The sequence below is a fragment of the Haliotis rufescens genome, unplaced genomic scaffold, assembly GCF_023055435.1.
Source record: "Haliotis rufescens isolate VD_foot unplaced genomic scaffold, xgHalRufe1.0.p SCAF_10, whole genome shotgun sequence".
NCBI classification, from domain to species: domain Eukaryota; kingdom Metazoa; phylum Mollusca; class Gastropoda; order Lepetellida; family Haliotidae; genus Haliotis; species Haliotis rufescens.
Genome location: NW_025963780.1, coordinates 10562999 through 10579883, shown reverse-complemented (window position 1 = coordinate 10579883; position 16885 = coordinate 10562999). Strand labels below are relative to the sequence as shown.

General features: G+C 40.3%; 2 protein-coding genes across 4 annotated transcripts in view; one reads left to right on the top strand and one right to left on the bottom strand.

Moving 5' to 3' along the window:
- The window catches only part of LOC124145329 (coiled-coil domain-containing protein 34-like), a 48337-nt gene extending 39537 nt beyond the window's left edge, over window positions 1–8800 (bottom strand). The window contains exons 1-3 of one of the 3 annotated variants that reach the window (XM_046515045.2): window positions 8696–8800; window positions 3364–3624; window positions 2032–2570 (exon numbers count right to left, since the gene is read on the bottom strand). In XM_046515045.2, coding sequence (XP_046371001.1) covers window positions 2032–2570; window positions 3364–3617 — 793 coding nt within the window. In that variant the 5' untranslated portion in view covers window positions 3618–3624; window positions 8696–8800. Of the gene's footprint in view, window positions 1–2031; window positions 2571–3363; window positions 3625–8616 lie in introns of all 3 variants that reach the window. The other 2 variants (XM_046515044.2, XM_046515046.2) reach the window with 2 other exon arrangements.
- Window positions 8801–8978: 178 nt separating this feature from the next.
- Window positions 8979–16885, top strand: part of LOC124145313 (dynein heavy chain domain-containing protein 1-like) — a 225660-nt gene continuing 217753 nt past the window's right edge. The window contains exons 1-4 of the mRNA XM_048386779.1: window positions 8979–9063; window positions 9944–10167; window positions 10469–10573; window positions 15709–15796. Coding sequence (XP_048242736.1) covers window positions 10001–10167; window positions 10469–10573; window positions 15709–15796 — 360 coding nt within the window. The 5' untranslated portion in view covers window positions 8979–9063; window positions 9944–10000. The remainder of the gene's footprint in view (window positions 9064–9943; window positions 10168–10468; window positions 10574–15708; window positions 15797–16885) is intronic.

Below are 16885 nucleotides of genomic sequence, written 5' to 3'. Positions count from 1 at the left end.
AAATGAACAATCAGTCAAGTGTTACCACAGAGTGTCTTTTCTTATCATGATAATTTCCAAACTTGACTCACCAATCCTGCATGAGACAAATGGTGCATCTCGAGTCATGGATCTATGACATCACATGTGATGTGTTCATGAGCATCAGTTCAAACAACATACCAGTATGTTCGTTAGTGCATTGAACCAATCCAATATCTATTGAATATGAAAGTCTTCACATATTAGGCTAAAAGCACAAGGTCCCACCCTAGAATTATCTCTGATGGTATTCATGTTTCTTTTGGCGGTGGGTATAGATTTGGTATGCATTGCATTGTTGTTTGTTCACTTAGATGGGTCGTAGCAAGAACGCAGTCAAACATTCTGACCATTTCCAGTGTATGCAATTATGGTGAGTTCAAGACTTAAGTGTTGAAATGATCAGAAACAACGCTTCTGTATATTCGTGCCAGGGATTAGTCCATCTGTGTGTATGTCATGTCAAGGATACAGTCTCGTCAAAAATGTATGAACATCAAAATGTGTCGCTCATACACAGTGCAATATTAATATTGCACTGGCAGACGCCTCCCACTTTTTTTCAAACACCTTACATGTTAACTGCACCCTCAGTCAAGTCACTGAGGTATTATGTGCACCCCCCTTTACAAAATTCTGGATCCGCCTTTGACATGGCTGTCATGAAACATGGGACCGTCAATGTCCCACCCTGAACCTTGATCAGAGTCAGTCCTTGATCTATGCCACTACAGAATAATGGCACTGTAACTAGGCAGAGCTGTTTTATCACAAAACAGTAGCTATGATCAGCAATCACCAAAAACATGACATCTTCCCAGGACAAGGGAGTGCCTTGGGAAGATGAAATCATGAAGGTCGGCAATTTCAAAGGGTAAAGCTAAATCACATGATGAATTCCAACCTTTATGAATACAACAATAACCATGATAACATCACCAACACACTCTCTTTACATTAACCCTGAGACGATACGCCAACTGTGCAATCCGATATGTATCACAATACAGTCAAGTCTCGTTAATCCGACACTCATTAATCTGACAATCGGCTTTATCTGACACTAATGTTGGAAACCGATTAAATCTGTGCTACTTAGACCCGTTAATCTGACAGTCTTGCACCCCGTCTCCGACACACTTAATTTGCAACGAATTACCGAAATCACTCATTAATCAGTCTCGTTAATCCTACACAGTGATCAGCGTTCTCCGTGGTCATCTGCCCGCGAGTACACAGCCTGTGTTTTGATGTGAGACGAGTCGGCTGGTAGCTGCATATTCAACGGCTGCAGAGATAAACTTGCTTAACAATAAACAATTAATGCTTTAAATAAATAAAACAGGTTTAATCATATGCTAAGATTACTTCAATCTCATTAAAATCAGATACAAGTTCTCGCCATCGCCGAGGACATCCCATTACAGGTCACGTCAGGACAACCTTTCGCGAAATATGACCGACCAATGAAATTACTAACAGGAAGTCAACGTTAGCCACTTAGTAAGCAGCTTTCTTAAGCTTTGCGTTGAGCTTTAGAGATTGCATGATTAGAAAACATATTCCGCTAACAATGTAACATAACAATATGAATATTTCATTTTTATTTTTTTATTACCATGATTACATGTTTGTATTGTTATCTACCGTGTAGTTGTCCGATTTTTTATCACGAACGTTGATACTACTTAATTTCGGTTATCCAACATAATCGTTAATCCGACATAATCATATGCAACTAACTATGACGGATTAACGGGACTTGACTGTACCTTGTACACGATCTGATACGTATGACGATACTATGTGCTGTTATCTGTGGTGTGTAAGCCATCTCATGTCACCGTCTCATTGGATGAAAATATTTGTGTTTTCACAACTAAATTTACTACTAATTAATGTTTGGTGGAACAGTTATTAAAGCAAAAAGTAAAAAATCGCAATCCACAGATGCATGGGTGTATCGTCCCACTACTATTTTCCATGCCACCAATAATCCAAATTCCTTACCTTTAAGCTTTCCTTCCATGTATCCGAAGCTGTTGGGTGCAGACTTGGGTCTTTTATCAGCATTCTTGCACCATTCCTGATACTTCCTCTCTGATATTTCAGCCTTCTTTTTCTTCTCTTCTTCCTCTTGTATTGTTTTCTGTTTATCACTTCTTTTTCTCTCTCGTTCCTCTTCATACTTATGTTTCTTCCACAACTTAAAATTGTTAGCTGATTTCTGTTGGATGCTTGTCTGTGTTTCTTCTTTCGCTTGTTTCTCATTGCGAGTTTGCAGCTTTTCCGTTCTCCTTTTTAGCATTTCTTCGTTCTTCTTTCTTTCCATCCATTCTTTACGGACATCTTCAGCTTTCATTAGCTTCCTTTCCTTTTCTTTTTCTTCCTCTCTTTTTTTTATTTTGTCTTCTTTCTTCCTTTGTATTTCCTGCTGTCGATGTTGTCTCTCCTCCTGTGTCTTGGCTATCAGCCAAATTTCCCATGGGGATAGGCCTTTTTCCATGGAATTTGATGACTTTCTTCTCCCATCTTCCCCTGCTGGCTTACTGTCAAAAACCAAAAGAATTATTGTTGAAAACACAAATTAATACATCCAGGCTTTTTGCATGCCATGATAACTTGATGTCATATAGCTTGCAACAAAAACAAACATGATTATTAAGATACATCCGATGACACGGAAACTAAAGTGAGTGAGTGAATGTTGCTTCCCACTGCAGTCAGCAATACTGCAGTCTGAGCCAGAAGTACTCGTGGTGGATGGCTGGATCTACACCACTGTGGTATTATGTGAAATAGGGTAAATTGTGCGTACGTGGCTGTGTGCGTGGCTGCTTGTACTAGTCTGGACTTATGCCAATTTCATAGCGTGAGCCCACTGAGATACCATGCCACAGTTTGACATGAATACCTCACTCAGACACAGTACACTTGACTCCCAGCCAACCAGTCCCTCTTTTGGTCCCTTAATGCTGAGTGCCAGGCAGGGTAATAACAAGTACCATCGTTTAACACCTTTTGGTTTGACGCGGCCAGGGATTGAACTCCTGACCTTGCACTCTTTGAGCAGAGGCTCTACCACTGGCAGTCCACATATAATATATTAATAAATAATGTTTACTTTGTTGTTATATATCAGTAAGCAATATTCCAGCTATATGACGTAAATAATCAAGTCTGAGTGAGACAAACCAGTGGCTGATATTATGAGCCACGTCACTTTGGTGACATGCAATCAACCAATGCATCAAGTCCTCAAACAATAGTGCCAGGGATCTAGTCTAACTCTGGGCCCAATTGTGTTTTTGGTGGGAAGGAACAAGACCAAGTTGTTCTTACCTCACTATAACCTCATTGGCCCCCTTTGTCTTTCTTGATGAACGTTTACGAAGTTGAACTTTTGGTGCCTCCAGCTCTGAGTCACTAGGTACACTTATATAGCTGTCGTGGTCCAGGACCGACACCAGAGATGCCGTGGAACCTGTGGAGCCGAGGGAATGTCTCCGTGCCCGAGCAATCGAATCCGCATCTGGCATCGACATCCATCTCGGCTTGGTCACTGTGGCAGTTACAGGGCGGGGACGCGTGCTCATCTTCCGACTGGAAAACACAAGTTTTGATAAAGATAATGCTGTTTTAACCGACCGCTATATTGTTATGTAGTGTGTATTGACAGAACAGTCTTCTGGTGGATTGTGCTGGTTATCCTGTGAGACTTATGGCAGTAATGTAGAAACAGGACAGCTGTAGACAGCGCTTTGTGTCGCATCACCACTTGCTACTTGTTCTATCTAAATTAACCTGTAGCTTATGTACACTCTCAGTCTAATCCTTATAACACTGCTATTTAAATTAAACATTGACACACAATTACTATTAATTAAATCCTTCAACTAAAACAGACACCTTAATGAGATTATCTTCTATCATTGTATATTGTTGTGAGACAAGTGAACCTCCTAGTAAGGCTAGTAATTAGTAGTGTTCCACAGCTGTGGGTGTGATCAGTCAGTCATTAGGGGCTTATGTCTCCCAGAACCTGCAGAATAAATTAAAAAATGAACTCAAGTCTAGAATGAGTGGGCAAGTGTTGATTGCCTGAGCCCTGCAAATAAGCATTGTTCTGAGCTCAATTTAGATGTTATTTTGTAGACTGCAAATACCCATTTTTAAATAAGATACAACAGTGAGTAAGTGAGTGAGTTGGGTTTAACGCCCCTTTTAACAGTATTACATTCATACCGCGGCGTGTGAGCTTAATGTGGGAGGAAAGCCCAAAGTAATGCACGTCTCAGACGTTTACCACTTCGGTGAAACCCACGAGTACGGGTATGGTGCTGACAAACCTAGAAACATGAAAGATACATTAAATTTTGCATGCTAACTTCTGCTCGAGCTGCACGGAGATTTATGCAGCTAACTGGCTGGGCAGTGGATTCATGGGCCTGGAGTTGGAAGTGAAAAGTCACTTCATACATGTGCTTGCTATTCCTGGGACTCATGTGTTTGATTATACCTCACAGCACAGACCATTGTTTCTGCTCATAGAGGACGTACGACTGTACTACATCAAGATAAAAAGAAACTGTTGCGATTTGTCTGCTACCACGTGGACAGTTCTTCAGTAACATAACTGCACAAAGTGATGCATGTCATATATGTGACTGACCATCGGTACAACCACCAGCATGGGTACGGTGCCAACACATCGTTGCTAGAATCAGGGCAATAGGCATATCTGTCCCCTGTCTGTCATACAGACCCTGAAACAAATATATCCAATACAGCCCATGCAAGTCCAAAATAGTGGGCAAGTCTAGATTACTGCAGTTTCATTCTGAAAATGAAGAGTCTCTGGGTTCCTTTTTAATAAATAAATTTAAGAACTGTTTTTATCTGTAAAATATGTTCATTTCAGAGACCAGATGTTTGTCTAATTTGTAAATCATATCCAGGGATTTGATTTCATAACAAACAAGTTGTTCCAACAGGTGAAAATAACAGGAACTAGACTCTATGAGTTTAATTTTACACCGCTTTTAGCAATATTCCAGCAATATCACGGCGGGGGACACCAGAAATGGGCTTCACACATTGTACCCATGTCAGGAATCGAACCACTAGGCTACCTGACTGCCCCTATGATGAACATAACGTGTGCTAAATATCTTAAATCTACTTGTCTTGACTAACATCTAGTCACTGAAATGAATATGTCTTACAGAAAAAACAGTAACTGTCGTTAAATTATCCGAAAAAAAAATAATAAAAAGAAGCTGAGAGACTCTTCATTTTCAGAGACTGTTGTAATCTAGACTTGCCCACTCTTATAGACTTGCATGGGCTGTATTGGATATATTTGAGTCAGGGTCTGTAATTAGCCCAGACCAGTATCTTGCCACCAACTTCAGATTTTAGTTGTACTCTGTATACAGTGAATCCTTGTTTGCCCTGGACTTAATCCGAACCCATGTAACAGATAATTACTGCCGCTTACATGTGCATAGTGTTACAGTACTCTGTAGCCATGATACATTGGACCAGAAATATGTTACCCCAGATGATTTCAGCAGGAGTTTCACTGTACACACTGTATGGATGATTATTTTGCTGTAGTAACCCGACAAACACAACTATGCTTTACTCGGTCTTTGGACAAGCAGCTATAGTCGCTGACTGTGTCCTTCAATTCATACCTTGACGTACATGACAAAATGGACAGTAAATGTTCACCTGACCCAAGTAGACTGTCAACCCTGGGATACTGCAAATGAAAACCTTGATACTGTGGGTTATACCAGTCCTAATGAGGTCCTAGCCAATTCGGGTAGTATGTGTTGCATCTATTAATGTTGTTGGTTTGAAAACTTAATTAGCCTTGTATCCATCAATTAGCCTTGTGTCCATCTATTAGCCTTGTTGTGTTGGTATCCTCTCGTTAATTAGATACACATGCCATTTCTTACACACCTTAAAACAACACAGGTGATGGGTGAATGCACCTCTAATCCTCGACCTTTTCCCTGGCAGATTCCACTGGAATCATTTCATCTTGTACTTGTAAACAGCACAAAATCCACTTGTCAGCATGGGTAGGAATTTCATTTTCAAGCTCAAAGTAATGGTCTTGTTAGTAAATGAATGAAATAAAACTGCCCATACATTTTTTCTGACATCTTAAAATCATGAACCACTTGAACACGTTGAAGCCATAAACATATTATATAACCCCTCTCAGGAGAGTGCATCTTCATAAATTAATAATGATTTGCTATTTCAGAATGAAACTATTGTGAAGGAGTTGTTACAAAAAGGATCAGGTGTATGATTTTGTAGATTGAGCGACACAGACAACTGGTAGATGAGTAAATGTAGATACAAATGTAGGACCCACAATGAGGAGAGTGACAGGGTGTTCAAATCCCAAAATGTCCCACTTGTCCAGCCTGAGTTTCAGCATGCCTTGCTAAATCAGATAAAAGGAGAAAACTTTAATTGTAACAGCACAACTTTATTACCTGAAGCAACAGCCAATGGAAGCATTGGGGCAGGGAATACGTCTCATCCAGCCACGACTTGTGTAAATGGAGGTAATTACAAATTATATTCAAAGCACACATTTTCCCACGTGCCTGGCACCTTTTTTGTACAAGTCGGGCATACAAATTGAACACCCCTGATAAGTATCTATCTCTTGAATGTTGTGTCTGAGAAAAGTTACCCCAGTACAGGTCATTAAACATGTTGAGTTGGCCAACATATTTCATTTACAGTTTGCCCACTTTTATGTCAATAGAGATTTCCTGCGAAAGAAGACCCAATTAACCAAAAGAGTAATTAAGTGCCTTGGTAAGCTAATGACATTGATTCCAAATGTGACACCAAGCTGGAGTGCCACATTCATTGTACAGGTGAACAGGGGTGGATTGTGCAACGAGAACCTGAGGGGAGTCAAGATATATTTAACAACTGAGTCATAAATTGGTGAAATATTGTTTTAGAAAATAGTTTGTGTAAAACAGAAATTTAATATTAGAATGTATCATTGTAGGAAAAGAAAAGTGATTTTTCATTTTGCTCCAATTTCTACATTGCTGACGGAATCAGATGTCCCATTGTTGTATATATGTGAACCATACCAGTAATTGGGGATAAGACAGAAGACTCCTTGTAGTACCAATAAGAAGACAAGAAAACTGAGTCAGCACATTTCTGACAAGGCCACCAGTCATGCAGTTCCACTCAATGATCATTATGAATATAAGCGTCCATACTGCGAAAGGCTACATTTATTTTACCAGGTCTGGAGTACAGATCATATTCGAGAGAAATTATTTCTATAAAATGTAACCACCTTTAGACCTTTATTACATGGATGATAACTTTGGTAAATGCAAAGCAACTTGTGAAAGGGCATCTTGCTATTGATAATGTTGATCTGCTATTTAAGTACACACAAGTGGCAATTCGCTTCCATGTGCGATATACGCTTCAGTCGGAAAGCGCATGTAAAATTTCCAACATAAGTAAGTAAGTAAGCAATTCACTTTTGCAGGTATGTGAGATACTATATCTACAACAAACTTGCTGAATACACAGACTGCATATACTTTATGGCTGTGCGATACTAATTGGCACATTGGCAAATGGGGTGAGGGAGGGTATATTGCACAGGTCATCATGCTAATTGACAGATTAGAAATGACAGGTTGGTTAGGCTCACCCCAACCATTATGCTTTTTTACACCCTTACATGCAGCAATCAATGTGTCAAGCATCATTAAACTTACAATATCACTGCATAAGATAACAGAATTGTTCAATATGCATGCACTAGGATGGATTGTTGTTCATATATTACTTAACTGTCTTGTGAGGAACTACTCTTCTCAACATTCTAAGACAATAAAGATTTCACACTTTAATAATTTCTGACTCCGTTTTCTAATTCAAACGCATAGTTTGCAGTGTTATAACATACGCCTCAATACTCGAAAGGTTACAGAGGTATATTCGCAACTCATCATAGTCAGTTTACATATGATGTATAAAAACAACAATCTGAGTGATGTCGAGCTTTGCAATGAAGTATTTAAAGGCTGATATCAATACTTTGATGGTAAAAAGATTGCCTGCATAAACATCAATCAAAGTTTAGAAAATGATTAGAAATATGCAAGAACATGAAAAATTTCACCTGTATGTAGATGTTTATCAAATAAACTTATGACATCACTATGGTTTGCTATTGTACACATCTTAAAGCACTGTAAACAAAAGGTTTGAAGTTATCAGCAGAATGTAATAGTCAAATGTTAACGTTTCATCAAAAGATGACAGCATTTAAAACATGATAAATGATATCATGCAAAACATATGGTATCACTCCTTTTTTTCAAATTGCGGCAACAAAAATGCCCATTGAAAATCAGTGACATTACACCATTTTGTTTTATCAATGTCATTGATTGCTTCATACATCAGATCTAGAGAACAAATTCTGATAAGTAAACAGGTGATCGAAAATGGGTTGAACATGCACGAAAACCGCAAGCTTCCAAACTGAAATCGAAAAGAAAGTATGACACATACCTCTTTCAGTCAACTGCTAAAATATTCCAGAAAGGTTTGATCTGAAGTGTATCTAAGAGCTTCTGCCAGAATTACTTACATTAATAAAGATAACGGCTAAACACCACACAGGAAAGTTCAGCAAAAAGAAATAGTCAAGTCAAAACAAAGTTCCAATATGGCGCTTTGCTCCGGACAAAAGTTGTATCGCGAATGTGTTTGGATAAATATATAATAATTGAACTAACATTAATATTCGCAAACAAAAATTTCAATCAGAAACATTGAAAAATTATTGATCTCAAGCTAGTCGGTCACTATGCTCGTTGTGAATTATATATAACCAAACCCAGTAATAACATTATTTACTGCACGCCTACAATGTTTGGAGTGACCAAGATGGCAACTTGGCAACCGAGTTCTGGATACCTATCATGAGGAATTAATATTCAACGAAATCAAGGAAAGGTGAATGTTAGAATATCAAAGCTTACTTTCCATTATCACATGTAAATGAAAAGAAGATAATGTTCACGAGTCAATCTATGTCATGTTCTAAAGGATTAACTTGCTTCTGTTTATGGATAGATAGTGACAGTGCCTCAATTTTCGCGCACAAGCATCTGTTTCTCTTAATTATAGAATTGAAAATATGCAATAAGACATATGAATGTCCGGTTATATCTCTTTCTATGTTATATTCTTCTTGTAATCGATGAAAAACTAATTAATTTATCAACATATTGCTGAAAGTTTTCCTCTAAGTTATGGACATACCCAAGGTAAAAACAATATTTTGGCAAAGTTGCACTTTTTTAAATATTAATCTTGCACAGATGGTACATTTCTTTCTGAATCAAATAGATCGAGGGTGATTAACTCGAAGTTTGTTTTCTGTGGTCTGCTATTTTAGGATGAATGTGAAAAATGAACAAATTGGATAAATGCTCAACTGTGGCATTTTTATCAATTTTGACCAAAGCATGCATATATTAGACATACCTGCAATATAAGTAGGTGTGCGGTAAAACAATTTCATTGTCCACCAGTCCCTCGCGAGACATTGGTTGATGTGCCAGTCGAGACCAGTGGACAACTTATAAAAATGAATTTATTGCAGATGTTTATGAATAGGCCTATATGAATTGTTTCAATAGATTTGATTTTCTACAAGACTGCATCATGGTTCATCTTTGATATGACATTATTGTTGCTGTTAATCAGCAGTAATTATGTATAAACTATGTTTATGCATCTAGAATTATTTCAACCCTCGTTTTTTAGAATATGTAAAAATTTCAGAACAGCTGTTTCTAACTTGACATTAGCACCTGTTATTCTCTTACAGATAATGAAAGGAACACTGTTGCAACAATAGGTAACAGTGGACAGCAGCAATAAAAAAATGGCAAAAGTAGAGTTGTGTGCTGATCCATTATCCTCCTCTACCTCTTCTGCCAAGTTGCCGGCATTGCATGAGGGCCGGTGCAGCCTGGTGTCAGGGGTGCAAACAGGACAGGCCCCATCCCCCAGGGAGCGAGCGCTGGGATGGGCAGCAGATATCAGGAACAGGTAACGCCACAATGATTTTCCTGGCACAGGAATCCTGCATGTTTGACAAAATAGGATGTGGAAAAAGCTCAAGATTTGAGTGCTCTGCAATTTCTCTTCTTTTTTTTTATGAACTATTTTCTTTTTGTTGATTAATGTATGTTTGTATTTCTTGCAAGTTATGGATAGAAGCTTTGTGAAGAATGTCTGTTTCTACAGACCATATATATGAGTGCCCAGGTATTCAAGCAGAAGGTGATAGTGTATGTAAGTGATTATCTTCAATTTTTATTGCAATGCTAACTTGATGAACTTATTTCAGAATTGATGCTAGTAAAGAGGAGAAAGATGAAGTAGGAGAAGAGGATGTTGCATCTTTAAAACATGAACTTATCCAAGTCTTCATATGCTCCCTCCAGCAGGACAGGCGAGTGTCCCTTAAGTTAATATTGTGCTTACATGTGGCACCAGGTGTCCAACCATTAATGTCTTTGTCCCTTATTAATAATGTGTCGACATCAGACACCATGTGTCCTGCTGGAAAGGTTAGTGCCCCTAGTTGATACTGTTTTGATATATGACACCAGGGGTCATACTGGAAAGGTGAGGGTTTCTGTTGTTAACGGTATGTTGACATAGGACACTTGGTTTTGACCGGAAAGTTATGTACATGCAGTTACTGGTGTACTGCATAGGACACCCGGTGTCCAACAGGTAAGGTGAGTGTCCCTGTAGTTAATAGCGTCCTAATTTGAACACCAGGTTTCCTGCATGACAGGTACATATCCCTGTAGTTAATGATGTGCTGACATAAGAAATAAGGTGTTGCTTGATAGCTGAGTGTTCCTGAAGTTGCAGGTGTCCTGTTATAGACACCAGGTGTCCAGCAGTCAAGGTGTGTGTCCCTGAAGTGACAGGCGTCCTGTTATAGACACCAGGTGTCCAGCAGTCAAGGTGTGTGTCCATGAAGTAACTGGTGTCCTGTTATAGACACCAGGTGTCCAGCAGTCAAGGTGTGTGTCCCTGAAGTTACAGGTGTCCTGTTATTGGACACCAGGTGTCCAACAGACAAAGTGAGTGTCCCTGAAGTTACAGGTGTCCTGTTATAGACACCAGGTGTCCAACAGTCAAGGTGTGTGTCCCTGGAGTTACTGGTGTCCTGGTATAGACACCAGGTGTCTGCAAGACAAGGTGAATGTTCTGGTATAGACACCAGGGTCCTCTTGCACAAAGCGATCTTAGCACTACAATTATTGTAGATCCTTAAGATCGGGATCTTAGGCTTCGGCTACAATCGCCATCCACTTGCACAAAGCGATTGTAGGCTAAGATCATTGTAAGCTACAATCAAAACTTACAACTGGTCCGAACCAATCTTAAGTAGCTAAGATCGTTGTTGTCCCTGACAAAATGGCGTGCAAGACAGGGCTTGTTTCACATTAATAATCTGCTTTACGTTTAAACACTGCCTCTTTATTTTGTTTAATTGTATGATTCGAATCGACACTTCAACAATACGAAGACTGCACCACAGATTTAACGTCAGAAATATCGTTAATTGCGATAGTGAACCACATAACTATCGAGTCGATAGCTAAAAGTACTATTCCCACACGTCTCAATGCTGAAGGAAGTGTGAAACAACATACCTTATCAAGGGAAGGATAAAACCTAAGTCGTCTGCAAGCGATTTGTAACGTCCGTGACCGTTTAGATAAATCAAGGGCAGCTAATCATAGTTTATACTCTAGATGGGAGTTGTTTCCCTTTGTATAAGTATGTTAGAATCTACCTTGCCCAGTGTATTAATGTTGTAGAACCGCCAAGCTCCCCCTGTATCTCTTTTGGGTCACATTCATGTCAGTTATTTTGTCTTTAGTTCATCATTAAATTAATCTACAAGTAAACAGAAGTTGAAGTGCAAATTCATACGTTTATATCTAAAATTGAGTGGGACGGGCACGAGCGGTTGTAATATCTGAATTTATAAGAAACTAATACAAATATTCATCAAACAAGCAAATACACATGATGAGACATTTGAAATTTGTGTAAAATATCCCATTAATAGCAAAAGTAAAATTCACACTTTTTAAAAAATATAATTAATACCAAGTGAATATATATTAAACAACTGCTTTCTTGAAACATTATTCATTATTCTTATTTCCTGTACATGCATTCTTGAAATCTCCCGTCCTTCTGTGTTTTGAAAAGGTTGTCATAACATCCTTTGTAATAGCAGCGAAACAAAAACATGAAGGATATACATGTATTTAGGATTTTACGGAAAGATCCCCCAAATAGATGACGATACATTTACCTGTTATGTTATTTGGACATATTATTATTTTCTATTTTTATTTTCATAATAAGAATGTCACTAAATCTATATGCCAACATTCTAGTTATAGTTTCCTTCAAATAATTGGGACCTTTCAGCTGTGCAAGGTGCGATGGAGGGAGGTACGTGTTGTATGTCGTAACCGGTTCCACACGTTGTATGCGAAGCAAGATTTGCGCGTTTGCAGACAACCGTAGACAGGAGTCTAGTTTAAGATATTCGTACGTCCACCATTGAAGATTTCAATCTTAGTTATGATTGCGATCTTAAATCCAAGTCGTCTTACAATCGCGATAAGATCGGTTTGTGCAATTGGAATATGACAATTGTATGGTGATTGTAAAGTTGATTGTAGCCGCCTAAGATCGATTGTAACTTAGATTGTTCTGTGCAAGTAGGCCCAGGTGTCTGCCAGACAAGGTGAATGTTCTTGTATAGACACCAGGTGTCCAGCAGACAATGTGAGTGTCCTGGTATAGACACCAGGTGTCTGCCAGGCAAGGTGAATGTTCTTGTATAGACACCAGGTGTCTGCCAGACAAGGTGATTGTCCTGGTATAGACACCAGGTGTCCAGGAGACAATGTGAATGTCCTGGTATAGACACCAGGTGTCCAGCAGTCAACGTGTGTCCCTGGAGTTACTGGTGTCCTGGTATAGACACCAGGTGTCTGCCAGGTGGCAAGATGAATGTTCTGGTATAGACACCAGGTGTCTGTCAGATAAGGTGATTGTCCTGGTATAGACACCAGGTGTCTGCCAGACAAGGTGAATGTTCTTGTATAGACACCAGGTGTCTCTCAGACAAGGTGAATGTTCTTGTATAGACACCAGCTGTCCAGCAGACAATGTGAGTGTCCTGGTATAGACTCCAGGTGTCCAGCAGGCAAGGTGTGTCCCTGGAGTTACTGGTGTCCTGGTATAGACACCAGGTGTCTGCCAGACAAGGTGATTGTCCTGGTATAGACACCATGTGTCCAGCAGACAATGTGAATGTCCTGGTATAGACACCAGGTGTCCAGCAGTCAACGTGTGTCCCTGGAGTTACTGGTGTCCTGGTATAGACACCAGGTGTCCATCAGACAATGTGAATGTCCTGGTATAGACACCAGGTGTCCAGCAGTCAAGCAGTGTCCCTGGAGTTACTGATGTCGTGGTATAGAAACCAGCTGTCTGCCAGACAAGGTGAATGTTCTGGTATAGACACCAGGTGTCTGTCAGATAAGGTGAATGTTCTGGTATAGACACAAGGTGTCTGCCAGACAAGGTGAATGTTCTGGTATAGACACCAGGTGTCTGCCAGATAAGGTGATTGTCCTGGTAAAGACACCAGGTGTCTGCCAGGCAAGGTGAATGTTCTGGTATAGACACCAGGTGTCTGCCATACAAGGTGAATGTTCTGGTATAGACACCAGGTGTCTGCCAGATAAGGTGATTGTCCTGGTATAGACACCAGGTGTCTGCCAGACAAGGTGAATGTTCTGGTATAGACACCATGTGTCTGCCAGACAAGGTGAATGTTCTGGTATAGATTCCAGGTGTCTGCCAGACAAGGTGATCATCCTGGTATAGACACCAGGTGTCTGCCAGACGAGGTGTGTGTCCCAGGAGTTACTGGTGTCCTGGTATAGACACCAGGTGTCTGCCAGACAAGATGAATGTTCTGGTAGAGACACAATATGTCCAGCAGACAAGGTGACTGTCCCTGGAGTTAATAGTGTCCTTGTTTAAACACCAGGTTTCCTGCATGACAGGTACATATCCCTGTAGTTAATGGTGTCAAGATGAACAACAGGTGTCATGATTGATGGTATGTTCCGTGCAGATGTTGGACATTGTTGTGGTTCACACATACATCATATATAGTACCCCCCCTTGTTGAAATATTAAAGTAGAAAATGGGGAGGTAAAGGGGGGTGAAACCCCTCTGTTTTATCTAATATATCTCACAACGGTTAGTTCATTCTGTTTCAAGAACAATATATTTTGTTAGGTGGACAACACAAAAGGGTTCAAGGCGGGTACAACCCCACCTTTAGGAAATTTTAAAAGTAAAATAGAGGGGATAAAAGGGTGCGGACCCCCCTTTTTTTAAATAAATTGCACTATGGTATAAGTTTATTCATATATTCACAGGAAAAACGATTATCCAAAGATACACATTCAAACAAATAACTTCAGACGTTGAATTCATCTTGACTGTCAAATAAGTCTGTGGATCCATCTAGACCAAGTTCAATTCCTTTTTCTGCTTCATTTTCATCATTTTCTTAAACGATCATTTTGCTTCAAAGTTCTAAACATTGTAAACACAGCTGATGAACTGAGAAACTGAATAAAATGATAAGCTGAACAACTTATGTTCTGATAATGTATTCAACAAAATAACTGTCATGCATTCCCTTATTCGTCCCATGCCTATGCAAAGATGCCTTCACTGCTCTCAAAGTAGATTCTGTTCTATTTGTACAAGCCACAGTTTATGAATTTACAAGTTATGACCCTAGTTGCTTTCAACGAGTCCATATAAGACATGAACAGACATGTGACGTCATTCGTCATTCATGTCACGCCCATAAACAACACAAAGTTGACACCATGAGAATACGGCTTTATTTTCTATCGTAAAACTCTCGACTCCCATAGGGGCAGAGTTTTAGACCATGCTTTGCATGTCCAGCTCATTTTTTTGGGCCCTTTTTGCTCAAAAATGCCTTCTAACGGATTTGGCATGCCAGCTAGCGTGTGCTCACTTGTATATAAGCAAGTCTGTGAAAGGCAGCAGTTTCCTCGGGGAAAGTGGGGACCCCAAATACTGCAGTTGACCCCTTCTTTGCTGTCAACCGGTTTGTATTTTATTTGCATCACTGGTTAATAGAGGCTTGTAGTGGTATCAGGCAATCAGAATTAGCATTTTGTTTTGTGATAAGCAGTAAGGTAGTGCTAACCTGGGTCTAGTTATTACAGTGCTGGTAAATATTGATTTCTGAAAACCACTTCCGAAGAAAAACATGAATCGATATATGGGTTCGTATATCATGTATCATATCATCAGGTTAAATTAATCATACATTGATACATTGATACATTGATACATCAATACATTGATACATCAGTGTATCATGACACCCAAGGCCATGGATATTATATTAGATATATCTGCTGAATACCTAGATATTTCTTCAGGACATATGTTTAATGAGTCCTTGTTTGTTTCAGTCGGATGTCCTGGATCTTCCTGCAGGAGGTGCTGGAACTATTACCACCATACAGGGAATGTCTCCGCTACTGGGCGGCACAGTCAGAGGTCTCGCTTTCTCTGTCCCTACACTGCACATACAGAACAATCACTGAGTGTCGTATAGGGAATGTCTCCGCTACTGGGAGGCGCAGTCAGAGGTCTTGCTTTCACTGTTGCTACGCTACACACAGAACAATCACTGACTGTCATATAGGGAACGTCTCCGCTACTGGGAGGCGCAGTCAGAGGTCTCGCTTTCTCTGTCCCTACACTGCACATACAGAACAATCACTGACTGTCGTATAGGGAACGTCTCCGCTACTGGGAGGCGCAGTCAGAGGTCTTGCTTTCACTGTCGCTACATTACACACAGAACAATCACTGACTGTCATATAGGGAACGTCTCCGCTACTGGGAGGCACAGTCAGAGGTCTCGCTTTCTCTGTCCCTACACTGCACATACAGAACAATCACTGAGTGTCGTATAGGGAATGTCTCCGCTACTGGGAGGCGCAGTCAGAGGTCTTGCTTTCACTGTTGCTACGCTACACACAGAACAATCACTGACTGTCATATAGGGAACGTCTCCGCTACTGGGAGGCGCAGTCAGAGGTCTCGCTTTCTCTGTCCCTACACTGCACATACAGAACAATCACTGACTGTCGTATAGAGAATGTCTCTGCTACTGGGAGGCGCAGTCAGAGGTCTCACTTTCACTGCCGCTACACTACACACAGAGCAATCACTGAGTGTCGTATAGGGAATGTCTCCGCTACTGGGAGGCGCAGTCAGAGGTCTCACTTTAACTGTCGCTACATTACACACAGAGCAATCACTGAGTGTCGTATAGGGAATGTCTCCGCTACTGGGAGGCGCAGTCAGAGGTCTTGCTTTCACTGTTGCTACGCTACACACAGAACAATCACTGAGTGTTGTATAGGGAATGTCTCCGCTACTGGGAGGCGCAGTTAGAGGTCTTGCTTTCACTGTTGCTACGCTACACACAGAACAATCACTGAGTGTTGTATAGGGAATGTCTCCGCTACTGGGAGGCGCAGTCAGAGGTCTTGCTTTCACTGTCGCTACATTACACACAGAGCAATCACTGAGTGTCGTATAGGGAATGTCTCCGCTACTGGGAGGTGCAGTCAGAGG